Source organism: Schistocerca nitens, chromosome 11, assembly GCF_023898315.1.
Source record: "Schistocerca nitens isolate TAMUIC-IGC-003100 chromosome 11, iqSchNite1.1, whole genome shotgun sequence".
In the NCBI taxonomy this organism is placed as follows: Eukaryota; Metazoa; Arthropoda; class Insecta; order Orthoptera; family Acrididae; genus Schistocerca; species Schistocerca nitens.
This window is the reverse complement of record NC_064624.1, coordinates 140,683,411-140,705,970: the sequence shown is the minus strand read 5'-3', so window position 1 is coordinate 140,705,970 and position 22,560 is coordinate 140,683,411. Positions and strand designations below refer to the sequence as shown.

Sequence of the window (22,560 nt, the reverse complement as noted above, 5' to 3'; positions counted from 1 at the left end):
CAAAAATGGCAAGCAGTTATAACAACATAAACGGTCTGCATGACTTGCAGAACGCATCTTGGCACCATTCTGCAGCACAGCCACTATCTGCTGGACAGTACTCCTCTTCTTCTTCAGGCATTCATCCAGTACAACTCTTTTCCATGCTGCATGTAGCAGGCTATGGGCGCAATCCTTGGCTGCGTGCTTTCCTGGAACATGGCTGTTAAACTCCTCCTGCTCAGACACCAGCAGCTCTTCGATAGAACACACAGCACACAGCACCGAGGATGGCGAGTGAGCGATGATCAGATGACAGAATGTGTTGGTGTAGGGGGTAATGAACGGGGATAAGCAGTTGATGCTCATTGATATTAAATATTTCACACCCGGATACGCTTCCACTGATACAACTGAGCCTGCCTCCTCCATTTTGGATCACTGAATGCTTCATTTGCAATATCTAGACAGTTTCCTCGTTCTAATGAGCATGTATCAATTGCAACATGCACCTTGGCTCCATCCTGTTGTGTTGCAACATTCAGCTGAAGAGAATTTTTTTGCTCCTTTCTTCTACAGCCTTCCATTACCATAGTCTCCTCTCCCCTATGTAGTGTAGCTACAGTCCTACCTCGAATGCATACATATAATACAGCTATTGAAAGCCACTCTGTCCTTTACATTGATCATATCGGTCAACCACATCATGATGCTTCCATAATGACAGCTCAGCATACTAACTTGTCCCACCAATTCTGTTCACGTGAATAGAGAGAAAATATTCACACACAGATTCGAATTTCCCACCAATTTATGGAGGAGGGGTGGGGGTGTGACTTAAGCACAGCCTTAGGACAAGGATATTCCCGCCATTTTTTTTTTATTTTTACGCCAACATCCGAAGTTTTCAAAGAAAGGGCAAGTGGGGATGTGTAACCATGTATGGAAGTGAAACAGGGATGATAAACAGTTTAGACAAGAAGAGTACAGAAGGTGGTAAGGAGGTAAGTGTGGAGGGTAAAAATCGTAGAGGGAGACCAAGAAGTCAATACACTAAGCAGATTCAGAGGAATGTACAGGTAGGTCGCAGTAGTTGTTCAGACATGAAGAGACTTGCACAGTATGGGGTAGCACGGAGAGCTGCAAAACCAGTCTCTGGACTGAAGACCAATACAACAGCAACGAGTATTCATGACAATATTCCTCCTCTGATTCATTTGTCTGTAGGAAATGCAAATTAATTTTCTAATGACTTGCAGCCAGTTGTTCGAGGTAACTGGGTGTTGCATTCAATGAAAGTTTCAGAACTAAGCTATGAGTTCGATAGTTTTCGCATTTCGAGACATTTCCGTGTTTTAGGGTGAACATTATAAGATTGGAACAGTACTCCACAAATGTTGAATAGGTCCCTTACTTAAACGTCATCAAATGGTGAACGAATAACTTTATTATTATGCGTTTTACGATAACCCATCATCAGGTATCAGATACATCGAGTTGTACAGGTGAACAGAAATTACATGTTACATACGTTAACTGTCAGAAGCAGTCTGCCTCCGACAGTTATGTATTGTAATTTTCATACAATCTCACTTCTTCTGTACAACTCGATGTATGTGAATTATCGAGAAACGCGTAATGTTAATGTCATTCACGCACCACGTGATGACGTTTTACTAACAAGGGGAGGCCAGGACTTTGGTATCACAGATTTACTTCAAACTTTGTACACGTTTAGTGGGCCATTAAAACAACGCAATGTGCGAATAGTGAGATGCACTACTTTGGCAAGTCCGAGAAAATCTCAGTCGAAGTTTTACGCGTCAGTTATGTAACTGATGTATCTGTGCGTAGGTACTGAAAATTTTTTTGCGGACGGCACTGCGGACAACATTTTCCACCCTCTTGGTGGCAAATCTCGTCATCAGCGCAAAACTGACGTCGTCTTTCTAGATGCATTTTTTTGGCACTATATTTTATACATCAGAGTATATACCTTAGCAGAACGAGATTTTCACTCTGCAGCGGAGTGTGCGCTGATATGAAACTTCCTGGCAGATTAAAACTGTGTGCCAGACCGCGACTCGAACTCGGGACATTTGCCTTTCGCGGGCAAGTGCTCTACCATCTGAGCTACCGAACGACTGACGCCCGGTACTCACAGCTTTACTTCTGCCAGCATCTCGTCTCCTGCCTTCCAAACTTTACAGAGTTCGAGTCTCGGTCGGGCACACACTTTTAATCCGCCAGGAAGTTTCATATCAGCGCACACTCCGCTGCAGAGTGAAAATCTCGTTCTGGAAACATCCCCCAGGCTGTGGCTAATCCATGTCTCCGCAATATCCTTTCTTTCAGGAGTGCTAGTTCTGCAAGGTTCGCAGGAGAGCTTCTGTAAAGTTTGGAAGGTAGGAGACGAGATACTGGCAGAAGTAAAGCTGTGAGTACCGGACGTGAGTCGTGCTTCGGTAGCTCAGATGGTAGAGCACTTGCCCACGAAAGCCAAAGGCCCCGAGTTCGAGTCTCGGTCGGGCACACGGTTTTAATCTGCCAGAAAGTTTTATATAACTTATCTTTGTATTCCAATTTCCTCAGTTAAGAGAAGTTTGGCTTTATATTCTCTTTGCCAGGGCTTTGTTACTTCTCAGGATTTTCAGATTTAGTTGCAGTATTAAACAGTGGTGTAACATGTCATTTAAGGGATCAAACTGACCGTCTAATGTAGGCATTGTAGACACTGAGTATAAAAGGAACTGGGAATACCTTCAGTAAAAACTGGACCTTGTAACTGAGATATTACATCAATGAGAATCGTGGAAATTAAAACTATGTGCCGGACCAAGACTCGAACTCAGAACTTTGCCTTTCGCGGGCTAATGCTCTACCATCTGAGCTACCCAAGCACGACTCATGACCCGTTCTCATAGCTTTACATCCGCCACTACCTCGTCCCAATTTCCAAACTTCACAGAAGCTCTTCTTGCGAACCTTGCAGAACTAGCGCTCCTGGAATAAAGGATATTGCGGCGACATGGCTTTGCCAAAGCCTGGGGGATGTTTCCAGAATGTAGCGGTAGAGCACTTGCCCGCTTAAAGTCAAAGTTCCCGAGTTCGAGTCTCGTCCAGCTCACAGTTTTAATCTGCCATTCTCAGTACTGTGCTGAATTTGAAATTTTAGGTGACTTCCTTTGCAAATACACTGATGCACCAAAGAAACAGGTATAGGCATGCGTATTCAAATACAGAGATACATAAACAAGCAGGATATGGGCTGCAGTCAACAACGCCTATATAAGACAAGTTCCTGGCGCTGTTCTTAGATCGGTTACTGCTGCCACAGTTGTAGGTTCATCAAGATTTATGTGAGTTTCAGCGTCGTGGTATAGCCGGAGCACGAGCAATGGGACACAGCATCTCCGAGGCAGTGATGAAATGGGGATTTTCCCCAACGACCATTTCACGAGTGTATCGGGAATATCATGAATCCGTAAAACATCATATCTCTGACATCGCTGCAGCCCCATCAAGATCCTGCAAAAACGGGAGCAACGACGAAAAAAGAATTGATGAGTGTGACAGAAGTGCAGACCTTCCGGAAACTACAGCAGATTTCAAAGCTGGGCGATCAACAAGCATCAGTGTATGAACCATTCAACGAAACATCATCAATATGGGCTTTCGGAGCCAAAGGCCCACTCGCGTACCCATGATGACTGCATGACGCAAAGCATCAGACCTCGCCTGGGCACGGCAGCACCGACAATGCACTTTTGATGACTGTAAACGTGTTGCTTGGTCGGAGTAGTCTGATTTCTAATTGTCTCCCGCAGACGTACATGTCCAGTTATGGAGACAAGCTCATGAATTCATGGACCCTGCATGTCAACAGGGAACTGCTCCAGCTGATTGTGGCTGTGTAATGGTGTGGGGTGTCTGCAGTTGCAGTAATGTAGGACCCCTGATACGTCTAGATACAACTATGGTGATAGTACGTAAGCATCCTGTCTGATCACCTGCATTCATTCGTGTCCATTGCGCATTCCGATGGACTTGAGCAGTTCGTGTGGTAGCGTTCTCGCTTGCCGCGAACGGGTTCCCGGGTTCGATTCCCGGCGGGGTCAGGGATTTTCTCTGCCTCGTGATGACTGGGTGTTGTGTGATGTCCTTAGGTTAGTTAGGTTTAAGTAGTTCTAAGTTCTAGGGGACTGATGACCATAGATGTTAAGTCCCATAGTGCTCAGAGCCATTTGAAACTTGAGCAGTTCCAGCAGCACCATGCAATACCCCACACGTCCAGAATTGCTACAGAGCGGCTCCAGGAACACTCTTATGTGTTTAAACACATCCGCCGACAATCAGATGTTAACTTTATTGAGCATATCTGGTATGCCTTGAAACATACTGTTCAGAAGAGATCTCCACCCCGTCGTACTCTTACGAATTTACGGACAGCCTTTCAGGGATCATGGTGTCAAGTTTTCTGCAGTACTACTAGAGACATTAGTCGAGTCCATGCCACGTCGTGTTGCTGCACTTTTGCCGGGGCCATACGCGATAATAGGCAGGTGTACCAGTTTCTTTGTATCTGTTGTGTCTAGACCATACAGCCTAGACACAATGAGGTAGCTAGGTGCACGCTAAACTAACGCAGACGGGCGTGAAGTACTGGAACATGAGACTTATTAATGAATAAGAAGAAAAGTACTTATATGTTTGTTACTTAACTTTTAATGAGTCCTTGGAATACATCTCTCTTGAATATTAGTACGCTATAAGCACTGATACAAATGGCGCCTTGCCAGGTAGTAGCTATGGACTAGCTGAAGGCTATTCAATCTGTCTCTCGGCAAATGAGAGGAAGACTTGGTAGGTCTGGTCGCAAGCAATGTCGTCCGTACAACTGGGGCGAGGTCATGTCCGTGTCTTGTGACCTGCCATGTGGTGGCGCTAGGTTTGCGATTACACAGTGGCGACACGCGGGTCCGACATGTACTACAGGACCGCGGCCGATTTAAGTTACCACCTAGCAAGTGTGGTGTCTGGCGGTGACACCACAGTATCGTCTCGATTTGGTCCCTTTTTGTGCAGATTAAGAAGAAATTCCTTAAGTGATAGCATTAAAGATACGGACTTACTCAACCTTGGCATGAATTCTACACAGTGAGGATATGGTTTTGTTGCGGCAGACGTATGATGGACAAACATTTCCCAGCCGTTGCTTGACACAAACCTACTTGTGGCTGATACAAGTATGGGGGCCGCAGAGGCTTGCTGAGTGGGGCCGTGTTCCAGAGCTGTCCACAGTGGAGCCGGTGTGCGAGCAGCTCGCGGCTGCGCAGCTGTCCGTTGAGACGGCGGCCGTCACCGCCGTGTCCGCCATTCGGCACTCCTGCACCGACCTCACGAGGGCCGCTGTCGCCTTCATAAGCGCCCGCTTCCTCAGGGTGATGGCCACGGAGGGCTGGGTTGACGCTGCACTCAACTACCCGCGCACTTCTGTGGAGTTAGTTCGCCTGCTTGCAGAGGCACAAGCAGACACCAGGTAAGCACGAGAGAGGCAACTCGTCTGTGTTGCACAGGTGTACATGTGTGTGATTAGCCAACTGTATAATTTCTGGCATTCAGGCATTCAGTTTCATTAGATATACCCATGTGAGGAAATACTCTATCATTCACGATCGCTTTCTGATTTTCAAACAACTTACAGGTAATATTTACAGCGACCACCGATATTTCGGCGGGCCCACCATTTTTTAGATACAAACTGTAACAAACAATTTTAAACACTCGTTCTTGGAGTAATTCAGGAAAGATAACACACACTAGTGCCCTAAAAGATGACAGAAGTCAGAGGTATCGATAGTGAAATACTACGAGTTAGAAGGTGAGGTAATGTTGACTCTGTTCCTCTGTTTTTTGACAAGGGAGAGAGCAGGATTACAAGCAAATTTTAAACAAAAAACCGCAGTCTCTGTTTACAATGTTGCTCGCTAAGTCAATCTCAACAGCCTCCTGAATAACACCGTCCCAATAGTTGGACGTGTATGCCAATACCTCGGTATTGTTATATAACATAGGGTGACCAAACAATGTTCGGCAATAGCTGATCTACTTGGCTGCTGTAATCGTGTGTGGCGTTTATGCTCAGTACATATGTCCTCCACGCTCCTGATAGCCGGTCCAATATATGTCATGCCACAGCTACAAGGAATGCGATATACACCCGCCTTGTGCTAACCAAGTCAGCCGTAACAGAACCTAATTTTTTTTTTGTCATCAGTCTACTGACTGGTTTGATGCGACCCGCCACGAATTCCTTTCCTGTGCTAACCTCTTCATCTCAGAGTAGCACTTGCAACCTACGTCCTCAATTATTTGCTTGACGTATTCCAATCTCTGTCTTCCTCTACAATTTTTGCCCTCTACAGCTCCCTCTAGTACCATGGAAGTCATTCCCTCATGTCTTAGCAGATGTCCTATCATCCTGTCCCTTCTCCTTATCAGTGTTTTCCACATATTCCTTTCCTCTCCGATTCTGCGTAGAACCTCCTCATTCCTTACCTTATCAGTCCATCTAATTTTCAACATTCGTCTGTAGCACCATATCTCAAATGCTTCGATTCTCTTCCGTTCCGGTTTTCCCACAGTCCATGTTTCACTACCATACAATGCTGTACTCCAGACGTACATCCTCAGAAATTTCTTCCTCAAATTAAGGCTGGTATTTGATATTAGTAGACTTCTCTTGGCCAGAAATGCCTTTTTTGCCATAGCGAGTCTGCTTTTGATATCCTCCTTGCTCCGTCCGTCATTGGTTATTTTACTGCTAGGTAGCAGAATTCCTTAACTTCATTGACTTCGTGACCATCAATCCTGATGTTAAGTTTCTCGCTGTTCTCATTTCTAATACTTCTCATTACCTTCGTCTTTCTCCGATTTACTCTCAAACCATACTGTGTACTCATTAGACTGTTCATTCCGTTCAGCTGATCATTTAATTCTTCTTCACATTCACTCAGGATAGCAATGTCATCAGCGAATCGTATCATTGATATCCTTTCACCTTGTATTTTAATTCCACTCCTGAATCTTTCTATTATTTCCATCATTGCTTCCTCGATGTACAGATTGAAGAGTAGGGGCGAAAGGCTACAGCCTTGTCTTACACTCTTCTTAATACGAGCACTTCGATCTTGATCTTCCACTCTTATTATTCCCTCTTGGTTGTTGTACATATTGTATATGACCCGTCTCTCCCTATAGCTTACCCCTACTTTTTTCAGAATCTCGAACAGCTTGCACCATTTTATATTATCGAACGCTTTTTCCAAGTCGACAAATCCTATGAAAGTGTCTTGATTTTTCTTTAGCCTTGCTTCCATTATTAGCCGTAATGTCAGAATTGGCTCTCTCGTCCCTTTACTTTTCCTAAATCCAAACTGATCGTCACCTAGCGCATTCTCAATTTTCTTTTCCATTCTTCTGTATATTATTCTTGTAAGCAGCTTCGATGCATGAGCTGTTAAGCTGACTGTGCGATAATTCTCGCACTTGTCAGCTCTTGCCGTCTTCGGAATTGTGTGGATGATGCTTTTCCGAAAGTCAGACGGTATGTCGCCAGACTCATATTTTCTACACACCAACGTGAATAGTCGTTTTGCCACTTCCCCCAATGATTTTAGAAATTCTGATGGAATGTTATCTATCCCTTCTGCCTTATTTGACCGTAAGTGCTCCAAAGCTCTTTTAAATTACGATTCTAATACTGGATCCGCTATCTCTTCTAAATCGACTCCTGTTTCTTCTTCTATCACATCAAACAAATCTTCACCCTCATAGAGTCTCCTCTGCATTTAACAGTGGAATTCCCGTTGCACTCTTAATGTTACCACCGTTGCTTTTTTTAATGTCACCAAAGGTTGTTTTGACTTTCCTGTATGCTGAGTCTGTCCTTCCGACAATCATATCTTTTTCGATGTCTTCACATTTTTCCTGCAGCCATTTCGTCTTAGCTTCCCTGCACTTCCTATTTATTTCATTCCTCACCGACTTGTATTTTTGTATTCCTGATTTTCCCGGAACATGTTTGTACTTCCTCCTTTCATCAATCAACTGAAGTATTTCTTCTGTTACCCATGGTTTCTTCGCAGCTACTTTCTTTGTATATATGTTTTCCTTCCCAACTTCTGTGATGGCCCTTTTTAGAGATGTCCCTTCCTCTTCAACTGTACTGCGTACTGCGCTATTCCTTATTGCTGTATCTATAGCGTTAGAGAACTTCAAACGTATCTCGTCATTCCTTATTACTTCCGTATCCCACTTCTTTGCGTATTGATCCTTCCTGACTAATGTCTTGAACTTCAGCCTACTCTTCATCACTACTATATTGTGATCTGAGTCTATATCAGCTCCTGGGTACGCCTTACAGTCCAGTATCTGATTTCGGAATCTCTGTCTGACCATGATGTAATCTAATTGAAATCTTCCCGTATCTCCCGGCCTTTTCCAAGTATACCTCCTCCTCTTGTGATTCTTGAACAGGGTATTCGCTATTACTAACTAAAACTTGTTACAGAACTCAATTAGTCTTTCTCCTCTTTCATTCCTTGTCCCAAGCCCTACTCCTTCCCCTACAACTGCATTCCAGTCGCCCATGACTATTAGATTTTCGTTCCCCTTTACATACTGCATTACCCTTTCAATATCCTCATACACTTTCTCTATCTGTTCATCTTCAGCTTGCGACGTCGGCATGTATACCTGAGCTATCGTTGTCGGTGTTGGTCTGCTGTCGATTCTGATTAGAACAACCCGGTCACTGAATTGTTCACAGTAACACACCCTCTGCCCTACCTTCCTATTCATAACGAATCCTACACCTGTTATACCATTTTCTGCTGCTGTTGATATTACCCGATACGCAGCTGACCAAAAATCCTTGTCTTCCTTCCACTTCACTTCACTGACCCCTACTATATCTAGATTGAGCCTTTGCATTTCCCTTCGTAAGTAAGGCAAAAAGGCAGTAGACTTAGGTGTCACACAGTATTATCGTCAGTCACCCGATGCACAGTTGGTCGATAGCACAACGCACCTTCAATCTGTCTTGCACTATAAGCAATTCGACGAAATGTAGATTCATGATGGGCCAGCTCAGCTGGCAAAGTCTCAGTGTCGGAAATAACATGTGTCCTGTGTACCAAGGTACGGAGTACCCCTTCACGCTGAGCAGTATGGTGAGGACTATCAGCCTATAAATACAAGTCAGTGTGAGTACGTTTCCGGTAAACTGCATGTCGCAGTGGTCCATTAACCTTCTTCCTAACCAAAACGTCAAGAAAGGGAAGGCAATTACCATCTTCCACCTCCATAGGAAAACGAATTTTCTGGTGGATCCAGTTCTGTGAAAGATGATCTTGGTTTGCATAAGGTGGATGTATATCGCATTCCTTGTAGCTGTTGTATGGCGTACATTGGTCGGGCTATCGGGAGCATGGAGGACAGATGCACTGAGCATAAACGGCACACACGATTACAGTAGCCAAGTAGATATGCTATTGCCGAACATTGTTTGGATACTGGTCATCCTATAACGAGATATTGAGATGCACGTCCAGCTATTGGGACGATGTTATTCAGGAGGCTGTTGAGATTGAATTAGTGAGGAACCTTGTAAACAGGGGTGGAGGTTTTTGTTTAAACTCTGCTTCGAATTCTGCTCTCTCCTTGTCAAAAAACGGAGCGACAGAGTCAATGCTACCTCACTTGCTAGTTCGTAGTCTTTCACTATCGATATCTCTCACTTTGGTGACCTTTGGTGGCACTAGTGTACAGTGTGTGTGTGTTATCTTTCCTGAATTACACCTAGAACGGAGGTTTTAAATTTGTCTGTACACCGCCTGCCCGTTACCAGTTTGTGCCTTGAAAATGGCGGGATGTACTCCCGCCGAAATATCGCTGTAAATATTACCTGCCTTATTTCCCGTAAGGTGTTCGAAAATTGTATACAGTAGAAGAAACTCAAGTCTCACACTTTCTGAGAGTGCGCGATTCTTTCATTCGCTTCTTATGAATGTAATAATTAGCATTAGATTGTGCAACTAATAATGTGAATTTTAAATATGCCAGAAATTTCGTAATTTCAAATATTTTTAAAAGAAAAGTAATTTTAACTGTTAGTACATATCCATTATAAAACATTAATTTGTTTTTATACAATTTAGTATGAAATGTAATACATCGCATAAATATCGTATGAATTCTTTTACTAGAAAAGCTGAGATAATTTTAAGCTATGCAAGAATCAATAGAATACGTGGCATCGAATATCTCTATAAAAAAAGGCAATTTTGGAGGAGGCTGACTCGTTATAGGCAGCAGCATGAAAGTAAGGTAATTCTAAATGTAAATAATAGTTTCTAGGTATGGCAAGGTCATGAGCTTACGAACATTAATCTATTGAAATTGAGAAGTATTGCAATCGAGATAATCTTGTCAATACTGCATCTAATAGTCTGCATGTTACAATACTAATCTACTTCAGACCAGTAATTTGCAAGTGAAATAGATTTAGAATTAGTAGAATAAAAAATCAGTTACAAGTGACAACAATTTGGAATAGAAACTTACAAAAATTTTGATTATATCAAAGTCTGAAAGAACAGACACGTTGGATTCATATAACCGATGCGCCTAGTTGGGCAATGAATCCACCTTCTTCAGTGCAGATGCATGAATACATCCAATCTCCTGTGGGAGTCTCAGAGTAGCGAACACGGAGTCAGTGGACAGGGAACGCAGGTAGGCGGCGCTGTGGGAACCTGTATCGGCTGTGAGGTGTGCCGAGGTAAACAGCGCAGCCGTGCTGACTGTGACCCGGATGGCGCAGTGGTTGACGCACCTGCCTAGTAAGCAGTAGGTCACGGGTTCGAATCCCAGTCCTGTACACTTTTTCTCTTTTCGCCACTCATTCCGCATAACGTATTGCTTCAACTGGCACCAGTGATCCCTTCACTTACATAAAAACTTCCTGTTTCAAGATCGCAAAAACTGTTAAGAGATTAAACAAACTGACTTCATTTGGAAATATCCCATGTGCCACCTAAGAAGAACATCTTTTACAAGGTACAATATGGTGCATGATAGATTAGGTGTACCGTAACTGCCCATACGTTACGTAACTCTGTTTGAAAATGTACTGAATTTAATACGCCATAAAACTCTGTAAATGAGGAATTCACAAAATTCCCCCAAAACTTTACTAGCACTAAAATGTACAGAACTGCTGTAATTTACAAACATTGTACAAAACACAATCTCACGTCTCACTAAATGAAAAAGAGTAGAAGATGCTGGGACCAGCTTAGGTTTATAGAGTGCGTCGCGTCACGTGAATGAAAATCTTTCACTAGATTGAAACGCCCGATCAGGAAATGATGTGCATTTCTAAGTACGAGGATCATTCAATAATTAAAGAGACAGATTGGTCTAGGGAAGAAACTGTTGGTGGGGCAAGTTTGTTACTTTTATGGTTTGTTGGCATCCCTGGAACGAGCCCTTTTCAGCTGATGTATCACCATTGTTTTGTTTATAGCATCAAAAATACACTTCAAGATTGCGAGTGCGTTTGAAACGTCCCCACTAGTTGAACAATGTTCTCTTATTCGATTTTTACTTGCTGAAGGCGAGAAACCAGTATATATACACTGTAGAATGTCTAAAGTTCATGGTGAAGGTTGCATGAATGTTGCAAAGTTTTACAAGAGGGTAGAGCAGTTCAAAAATGGTCACAACTCAGTGACTGACGAACACTGTTCTGGCCGACAAGATGCAGTTTCAACTCCGTCACTTGAAAGTCGAATTTATGACATTATTCGTGCCGACCGCCGTGTGACTGTGGAAATGGTGGTTCATAAGGTTCAAGTTAGTACTGGTATAGTTGATAACATTATCTGTAACTAGGTGTTAGTACCTCGAAACATGTGCAACATGAGTCCCAGAGCACTTGACGTGGCTACACAAGGAAACAACACTGAGTGTGTGCACAGAGTTAAAGGAACGTTGTGAAAGAGAAGGTGAGCACTTCCTCAACGAAATTTTAACTTGTGATGAAACTTGGGTTCAGTTATTATGAGCCAGAATCAAAAAGACAAAGCATGGACTGGAAGCACACCAACTCACCTGTCAAGAAAAAATTCAAAACCCAAGCATCAGCAGGAAAAGTCATGTTGACAGTGTTTTGCGATGCTGAAGGTCCAGTTTTTTGTCATTATCTCGAAGAGCAGCGTACAATGAACAGAAAATACTGCTCTGATTTGCTTTTAAACAAGGTGTAGCACGCCTTGAGAGAGAGAGATGTCGTGGATCTCAGACGAGAGGTGTGATTCTCCAGCAAGACAACGCACGTCCCCATATTGCTCCACTAACCCGTGAAACCATCGACAAAATGGACTGAGAAGTACTGTCTCATCCCCCTTACAGTCCTCATTTAGCACCTCGTGTTTTGCATTTGTTTCCTGCACTGAAGGACGTATTGCGTGGGAACAGGTTCCAGGACAATGAGGATGTGAATGCGTTTGTGAGAAATTGGTTCAAACGTCAAGATAAACAGTTCTTTGCAGCCGGAATAGAAAAGCTTGCACCCCCTTGGAACAAGGACTCAAATGTTGAAAAGCAGAAACAGTGTTGTTTTGTAAGAAGAAACGCTATTTTCTCCAGACCAGTTTGTCTTTTAAGTACTGAATGACCCTTGAGCATTGTCCTCCAGGTACAACAGGTACAGTTACCTTCCATTTGCGCTGTATTTTATACAGACTGCTGTTAGGCATACTTCAGCTACAGGTCTGGGAAACTCAGGATAAGCAATGCATAAAGCGATTAACTCATTGGCGACTCATTCATCTTAGTGAACCAACTATTTGTCGTTGGGAGTGAATGCTCTATTTATTGTGTGTCGACAATACCTCAGTAGAACTGGCTGTAGTAAGCCGCCATCCGCCCTCCGTGTGGTCACACATTCCCCACACTGTCTCTCTCTCTCTCTGTCTCTGTCTCTGTGTAGTGTGCCAGCCGCTGCAGACAACGGGAACACCTCTGCTGCACCACACACTGGTCTTCACTCCAATGGCCCACCTCATGGCGCCAATGTTTCCTGCGTTTGGTAAGTTGCACCTTCACATTTGCACATCTCTCCACGTTCACACACTACAAATTGTGATAAAAAATCGTATGGCTCCTAATTTTATTTTTATAAAACGCTGCGGCTCTGGTGGTTAACGGTAACTATATTTCATTCAGGCTCTACATGTTTCTCGGGGTACACACGTATAATAAAGCTCACTCTCCATATTTAATGTCTTACATCAGATTTTACACATATTTATATGGCATGACAATGTGGATCATGTTCAGTCCAGAGCACATAGCACATGTATTTCACTCAATTCAGTAATATTTGTATGTCAAAATTCTTTCCCAAGAGTTCTTTTACATATTGATGTGCTGGATACAGTTTGTACTTTCATTGCTGGTTATACAGGACGATTCTCCAACATATGCAAATATTTAAATATGTTATTCTACAAGTAAAACTAAAGGAAAAAGTTTAGATAGACATAGGTCCGCAAATGTTTAGTTACAGAGCTACGGCTAATAAAAGATTTTACCTGAAATGTAGCAACTTCGCTAATCTGAAGCCATCGCAGAACTGTATGAGGTTAAAATAAACCACAATTTCCTTTTTTTGTTATTATTGATCTGTTGAATCTAATAAAACATGCCCCAGACGTGTATCTGCAGTAGTTTCCCAGAAGACCATTAGAAGCAATGACATAATTTCATAAAATTTTAAATTTATTCATTACTTGACCCAATTTGTTTTTTAAATTCCAGACAATTGCACAAAGTTTTAAAGAGAAGTTGTAGAGAATTTAATTTTGAGAAAATGATGGCAATAACGTTAATGAAACTGTATGAACATGTCAGGTAATATGATTTAATTAGTGCCATAGCAGACGTGAATTCTGGTTTCACTTAAACACACTGTTGTAATTATGCTCTTTCACACAATAATACAGAAAACTAATTCATTTCAAGGTTAGGAAACGACTGAAACAACTCACTAACGGTTGCCAACAATGACGTAACTTTTCTACATTCTTAATGTAAAGTAAACAAATTTACCTGTATAATAATCTTTGCTTCTCTGGATGTTCTGGAAAACTACTGCAGATACACATCTGGGACATGTTTTATTAGATTCCCCAGATCAATAAAAAAAATAGAAATCGTGATTTACTTCAGCCTCATACAGTTTTCCCATGGTGTCATATTAGTGAAGTTGCTAAAGAGTTTTATTAGCCGTAACTCTGTAATTAAACATTTGCGGACTTATGTTTATATAAACTTTCTTCTTTAGTTTTACTTGTAGAATAACATATTAAAATATTTGCATATGTTCGTGAATCACCCTGTGTGTGTTCCAGTTTCATTCTCAAGGGACTGGATGTGGGAGTAGGGTTTCGGTGTATTGCAGTCGTACAAAACCTTGCTGCAGTGCGAATAACATGTACGAATTTGAATTTATGGTGGTCTTCAGCAGGAAAAGAAGGCAGAGTCAAGAGCAAGGAAAGCAAGTAGAATTAGAAAAAGAATTTCCATCTAAAATTCTGGGCAGCACTTATTCTGGAGTTTAGAGTGTATGCTTAGACATTAACTGGGTGACACAGAAAGAGATGCATCCTGAAGAGGTGGTGGACGGAACGAAATGAAACTTCATGGCATGAGACAATGTGTGATGTTATTTCAGTCATTAGAAAATAGAGTCAAATTTCCTCAAAACTTAGCTGTTTGAAACCACTTATTAGTATCATGTTGTACCCATACTTGCCTTGATGTATGAAGTAATTCTGTTACGAAGGACGTCGTAAAGCCATTGTAACTTCTTGTGAGTAAGCTGTTCCTAAACTGTTGTAGCTCTACCTAGCCATCCTGGATACTGGCATGGGGATGGAGTGCCATGCATGTCTCACCACAGCCAGACCTGGGTATTGACTATCTTTCTGACCGAGGGAGTGTTTCAACATCACACAGACAATTCATTGACATGTCCTGTGTGTGATCAAGCATTGTCATATTGGTAAATTTTGTAATGTCAATGTTACATGAGAGGTAACACGTGAGGCAACAGGATGTCTGTGGCTATGATTTCGTCAGTAGGGTTCACTCTAGAACATTATTTGTTTACAGATCATTTAAATTTTTATACTTCCTTTTTGCTTTAAAATTTTCGCATATTGTTACTATATTTTATGTATATATGTATATTAGTGTAGCCATCAGATAGTGTAGCCACCAGATAAGATTTTCTGTATTTTTACTTTTGTACAGCGTGAACCATTAATTTAAACAGTGTTTTTAATAATCATTCTTGAACTTTAAAGAAACTGGTTCACCCTGTTATTTCATCCTAATCATACACCTTCCTTCCTGGTGTTTGATTAATTTGAGTATCCTGTTTTACAGACTTATGAAGTGCCAAGTTAATATCAAGAGGCACCATTTAAATTGTATATAATGAAAAAGTTTTCTTAAATATTGCAAAGTGTTATAGTGAAAGTCTGTTTGTGTAAAATTCAATCAGAGTGAATCTAAGTTACTAGCATCTCTTATATGATATACAGAGTTTGTTCAAAGAATAATAGCTTTTGAAAGTAAATTCCAGTAAGAAAGAGTTATTCTGAGGTGAAATGTTAAGTATAAAAAGTATGTGCTTTACTATCTAAGTATTTTAGTATTTAAGTTTGTTGATTATGAAAAATGCTTTTCTAAAGTCCCCCCCCCCCAGCCCATTTTTTTATCGTCCTTCATGTTATCTACAGGGCTTTCTCCCCTTTAAAAACGTTATGTATAAGGATTATTTACGTGGAGTAATATTTATTTGAAGAAGCAAGAAAGTAGGCAAATTTCATACTTCTGCTTTTCCAATACTTCACTGTTTCATTGCCTGTATAATTTGGCAACCACTACCACATGTTTTAAACCACTAAATGATATTGGAACTGAGTTGTCCTGGCTTAAGTATAATATTTTTCATGCTGCGTTTCTATCGAACAACTGGGTAAGATCTTAGGAAAAGAATTGAATAGTCTGATTTACTTTTCCATTAGTACAACACACGGTAAAGTCCTGTAAAAGTGGTAACTCTATTGATTAGCTTTTCCTGTTAACTGAACTACTCTCCCCCAGTGGACTTTATTTGGAAACTAATCTACATTTTAGTAAGAGCATTGTACGTGGCTTTTCCTGTGACAGGACTATTTGTTCTGTTGGGGTATAGTATATGTGGCAACAGAGAGACAGAGCTTTGTGTTATTCATGTAAAAGCATACTAAATTATAATAGTACTGGTAAGGTTAAAACGCCAACACTATCTGCTAAAGCAGGATGTCCGTGGCTTACCGTTTTGCCAATGAGGTTCACTCCACCACTACCTGCTGTGACCTGATATCAAAACAGATGGCTCCCATACGATGTCAGCAGAAGTGACACCGCTGTGCCTGTTGAAAACGTGCAAATGCTGCCCACCTTGCTGCCATGCTCGATGACAATGGTCTTCTGTGTAACTGAACAATGGCATCGACTGTTGTGGCACCAGCAGCCTATGCTTCAGGTCACAGCACCACTTCAGTTGGAGTCCTTTGTACAGCGCCATTAGATGGGGCCACACTTTGCTCATGGTTCCCCCAAGGTAGCAAAATTTGGCTGAACACATTTCAATGGTCGATCCGCTAGGAAACCTAGAGAGATAATATAAACAGCCCATTAGAAGTAAACTGTTTGTGTATATGTGTCCATCACACATTACAGAAAAGAGAAATGCCAAACATACTCTATGGATCATGCTAGTTCTCTGTCCTCTGAATGTTACTAACCCTAACTTTATCATGTGTAATCATGGTAGAAATCAAACATTAGTATTAGTATTAGTAATACAACTGTCAGTAATTATATTAAGTTAGATTCGATTAGATTAGTACTGCTTCCACAGATCATGAATACGGCACTTTGTAATTATGTGGTATGTGTCAGGTTAATAAAAGGTGTCTATACAAGATATTACATTACACAAAATATTACATGACATTTAATATTTTTAATTTTTTGTGGGGTTTGGGGAAATTACCCACTTACTGTATCAAAAAATTCGTGTAATGAGTAGAAGAAGTTGCCATTAAGATATTCTTTTAATTTCCTTTTAAATGCTATATGGCTATCTGTCAGACTTTTGATGCTGTTAGGTAAGTGACCAGACGTTTGTGGCAGCATAATTTACCCCCTTCTTAGCCAAAGTTAGATTTAACCTTCAGTAGTGAAGATCATCCTTTTTCCTAGTGTTGTAGCCATGTACACTGCTATTACTTTTGAATTCGTTGGGATTGTTAATAACAAATTTCATAAGAGAATAAATATATTGTGAGGCTACAGTGAAGATCTCTAGCTCTTTAACTAAGTGCCTGCAGGATGATCGTCGATGAGCTCCAGCAATTATTCTGATTGCACGCTTTTGTGCAATGAACACTCCTTTACTCAATGGTGAGTTACCACGGAATATGATGCCATACGAAAGCAGGGAATGAAAATAGGCGTGGTAAGCTAATTTACTCAGATGTATATCGCCAAAATTTGCAATGACCCTAATAGCATAAGTAGCTGAACTCAAACGTTTCAGCAGATCCTCAGTATGTTTTCCGCAGTTCAACCCCTCATCAATGCATACACCTAGAAATTTTGAATATTCTACCTTAGTTACCGATTTCTGATCGAAGTCTATATTTATTAATGGTGTCATTCCATTTATTGTGTGGAACTGTATATACTGTGTTTTGTCAAAGTTTAATGAGACTCCATTTGCAGAGAACCACTTAATGATTTTCTGAAAAACATCGTTTACAATGTCACCAGTTAATTCGTGTCTGTTGGGTGTAATAGCTATACTTGTATCATCGGCAAAAAGTACCAGCTTTGCATCTTCGTGAATATAGAATGGCAAGTCATTAATATATATTAAGAACAGCAGAGGACCCAAGACCTAATCTTTATTGTTCCCCAGTTTGAGAAATCACCAGTTTTTTGCATAATATGTGAACTGCTTATTTCAACTTTCTCCACTCTTCCAGTTAGGTATGATTTAAACCATTTGAGCACTGTTCCATTATACCACAGTACTTGAGCTTATCTAGAAGTATTCCATGATTTACACAATCAAAAACCTTTGATAGACCACAAAAAATCCCAATGAGTGACTTCAGGTTGCACAGAGCATTCAATATTTCATTAGTGAAAGTATATATAGCATTTTCCGTTGAGAAACCCTTCTGGAAACCAAACTGACATTTTGTTAAAACTTTATTTTTACAAAGGTGTGAAGGTACTCTACAATACATCACTTTTTCAAAAATTTTAGATAATGCAGTCAGAAGAGAGATTGGGCGATAGTTTTTGACAATAGACGTGTGCCCCTTTTTTATGCAGTGGTTTTACAATGGCATACTTCAGTCTATCTGGGAAAATACCCTGCTTCAGAGAGCTATTACATATGTGGCCAAGAATCACACTTATTTCTTGGGAATAAGCTTTTATTATCCTGCTGGAAATGACATCAATTCCATGTGAGCTTTTATTCTTGAGAGAGTTTATTATCTTCCTAATTACAGAAGGAGAGGTGGAATTTCAATTGTATCAAATTGTGTGGATAAGGCCACTTCCATTAACTGCCTTCCTTCTTCTATTGAACATTTAGATCCTATTTTCTCTACAACATTTAAAAATGATTATTCAAAATGTTTTCGATTTCCGTCTTGTTATTTATCAAGTTTCCATTCGCTTTGATGGTGATGCCATCATCCTGTACTCTTGGTTGCCCTGTCTTCCTCGTAATAATATTCCAAATTGTTTTGATTTTGTTATCAGAGGTATTAATCTCAGACATGATGCACATGCTTCTGGACTTTTTAATAACCTTCCTTAATGTAGCACAGTAGTTTTTATAATATTTGGCTGTTTCTGGGTCATTACTCTTTCTTGTAGTTAGATACAGTTCCGTTTCGTGGTTAGAAGATATTTTTATTCCTTTAGTAAGCCAAGATTTTTTGATGGTTTCTTATAATTAGATTTAACTACTTTCTTGGGGAAGGAGTTTTCAAATTCTCTTACAAGTGTATCATGAAATGAGTTATATTTTAAATTAGCATCAGGTTCCTTGTACACCTCATCCCAGTCTAACTGCTGAAGATTTTCTCTGAAATTTCTAATTGTTGAGTCATTAATTGAACACAACTTTGGAGGGTACTTTTGAATTACTGAATGGAGCTATGTCATATACTGTAACTAGCTGAGCATCATAATCAGAAAGGCCATTCACAACAGGACAAGAATTTATGTTTTTAAAACTATCTTGATCTATAAAAGCGTTATCTATCAATGTGCTGCTGTCCTTTACCACCCGAGTAGGAAAATTAATGACAGATGTCAAATTTAAAGAACCGAGCAGGACTTCCAGGTCATTCTTCCTATTACACTCTTTCAGTGAATCAACATTGAAGTCCCCACAAATAATAATTTGCTTTCCCCTATCTGACAGATAGCATAACAAGGCATCCAAATTTTCCAGGTATAAATGAAAGTTTCCTAAAGGAGACCTATATACTGTTACAATTATAAAAGAGCCCTCCTTCAGTTTAAGTTGATGTGCACGTGCTTCTATATATTGCTCTAGACAAAACTTTTTTGTATCTAAGCTTTCTACACTGTGATAACGTTTGACATATATGGCAACTTCTCCTCTCACCTTATTCTCTCTACTCATATGTGCAGCTAGTTTATAACCACTGGTATCTATCTTTTCCATATCAGACACAATGTGATGCTCAGACAGGCATAGTACATCTATTACATTACCAGATTGAATGTCATCTAAACAAACCAGGAGCTCATCTGCTTTACTCTTCAATCTCGGAATATTTTGGTTAAATATGGGAATATTATTATTTACTTTCCTATTGTGAGAATTTTATGAGTTTTGGACCTCTTTAGCACGTGCCTGCCTGAAGTTCTCATTGCACACTGATATTAGTCTAAAAAAGAGGTACATCCATGAGTACTAGTGTCCCCCCTAATGGATTTCGCTAACAACCCTGCCAGTTTACCCTCCATTTCCTATTGAGAGTAGGCCATGCCTTGTGAAATCCCCCCTATCAATAGCCTCGACAGGAACCAATCCAATGTCTGCCAGAGTGGCCGCCCTACGCAACTGATCCAACTCCATATTTACCTTCATGACAGAGCTGCTCAACAGGGGCTGATCATGCCGCATGAAAGCAGGCACCAGCCCAACGTTGGTATGGGTCGTTACCGAGGCTATTTTCACCAGGTCACACTCAATACTGTAGCCCTGATCCCTATCGATGCTGTTTCCCACTCCACCCACTGTCATCACATGATCCTGCTTTGTGAATGGTAGTGGTAGTAGCAGTAGAAGCAGCAGCCGCAGCAGTAGTATTAGTTACTGAAGAAAATTCAAGATGGTGGTAACAGCAATAGGGTCTTTTTATAGTAAGATGGTAACATCGTTTACTATTTCAGTAGTAGTATAGCCAGTCGTTACAGTGCTGATAGCAGTAGGTATAAATATAACCGTAAAATTAGGTAAGATAATTCGAAATAACGAAAAGCTATTAACTTTTAACTCCAAAGGAATACAATAGTGTGAGAGGAAATACAGGCCATAGAAAAACCCCATGTCAAGCAGCAGATGTGTAGCATCTAAATGTTGCATACATAATGGCACAAGGAAGTAAGAATAATAAAAAAGTAGTATTATTGATATTCTGAACTCATTTTAATGCTCAGAGTAGAAAAAGAGTGAGGAAACATGAAAGATTGTCATGAAAAGTTACATACATGAAGTACTCCGTTATTGGCTTTAAGAAAGTGGAATATGATACATATACACTGAACCATCAAAGAAACTGGTATAGGCATGTGTAATCAAATACAGAGATATGTTAACGGGCAACATACATCACAGCAGTTGGCAACGCCTATATGAGACACAAGTGCCTGGCGCAATTGTTAGATCGGTTACTACTGCTACAAGGGCAGGTTATCGAGATTTAAGAGAGTTTGAACGAGATGTTGTAGTTGGTGCGCGAGCGATGTGGCACAGCATCTACGACGTAACGATGAAGGGATTTTTCCATACAACCACTCCACAACTGTGCCATGAATATCATGAGTCCAGCAAAATATGAAATCTCTGACATAGCTGCGGCTGGAAAAGATCCTGCAAGAACGGGGCCAACGACAACTGAGGAGAATCGTTCAAGATGACAGAAGTGCAACCCTTGCGCAAATTGCTCAGATTTCAATAAGTGTCAGAGTGTGATCCATCCAACGAAACATCATCGATATGGGCTTTCAGACCCGAAGGCCCATTAATGCACTCTCGATGACTGCAGGACACAAAGCTTTACACCTCACCTTGGCCGATATTGGACTGTTGATTACTGAAATACACTCCTGGAAATGGAAAAAAGAACACATTGACACCGGTGTGTCAGACCAACCATACTTGCTCCGGACACTGCGAGAGGGCTGTACAAGCAATGATCACACGCACGGCACAGCGGACACACCAGGAACCGCGGTGTTGGCCGTCGAATGGCGCTAGCTGCGCAGCATTTGTGCACCGCCGCCGTCAGTGTCAGCCAGTTTGCCGTGGCATACGGAGCTCCATCGCAGTCTTTAACACTGGTAGCATGCCGCGACAGCGTGGACGTGAACCGTATGTGCAGTTGACGGACTTTGAGCGAGGGCGTATAGTGGGCATGCGGGAGGCCGGGTGGACGTACCGCCGAATTGCTCAACACGTGGGGCGTGAGGTCTCCACAGTACATCGATGTTGTCGCCAGTGGTCGGCGGAAGGTGCACGTGCCCGTCGACCTGGGACCGGACCGCAGCGACGCACGGATGCACGCCAAGACCGTAGGATCCTACGCAGTGCCGTAGGGGTCCGCACCGCCACTTCCCAGCAAATTAGGGACACTGTTGCTCCTGGGGTATCGGCGAGGACCATTCGCAACCGTCTCCATGAAGCTGGGCTACGGTCCCGCACACCGTTAGGCCGTCTTCCGCTCACGCCCCAACATCGTGCAGCCCGCCTCCAGTGGTGTCGCGACAGGCGTGAATGGAGGGACGAATGGAGACGTGTCGTCTTCAGCGATGAGAGTCGCTTCTGCCTTGGTGCCAATGATGGTCGTATGCGTGTTTGGCGCCGTGCAGGTGAGCGCCACAATCAGGACTGCATACGACCGAGGCACACAGGGCCAACACCCGGCATCATGGTGTGGGGAGCGATCTCCTACACTGGCCGTACACCACTGGTGATCGTCGAGGGGACACTGAATAGTGCACGGTACATCCAAACCGTCATCGAACCCATCGTTCTACCATTCCTAGACCGGCAAGGGAACTTGCTGTTCCAACAGGACAATGCACGTCCGCATGTATCCCGTGCCACCCAACGTG

The 22,560-nt window shown here is 41.7% G+C and overlaps 1 protein-coding gene across 1 annotated transcript in view; it reads left to right on the top strand.

Moving 5' to 3' along the window:
• LOC126213389 (uncharacterized) overlaps positions 1–22,560 on the top strand; it is a 50,707-nt gene that overhangs the window by 15,511 nt on the left and 12,636 nt on the right. Inside the window, exons 4-5 of the mRNA XM_049941093.1 lie at positions 5,269–5,518; positions 13,037–13,135. Coding sequence (XP_049797050.1) covers positions 5,269–5,518; positions 13,037–13,135 — 349 coding nt within the window. The remainder of the gene's footprint in view (positions 1–5,268; positions 5,519–13,036; positions 13,136–22,560) is intronic.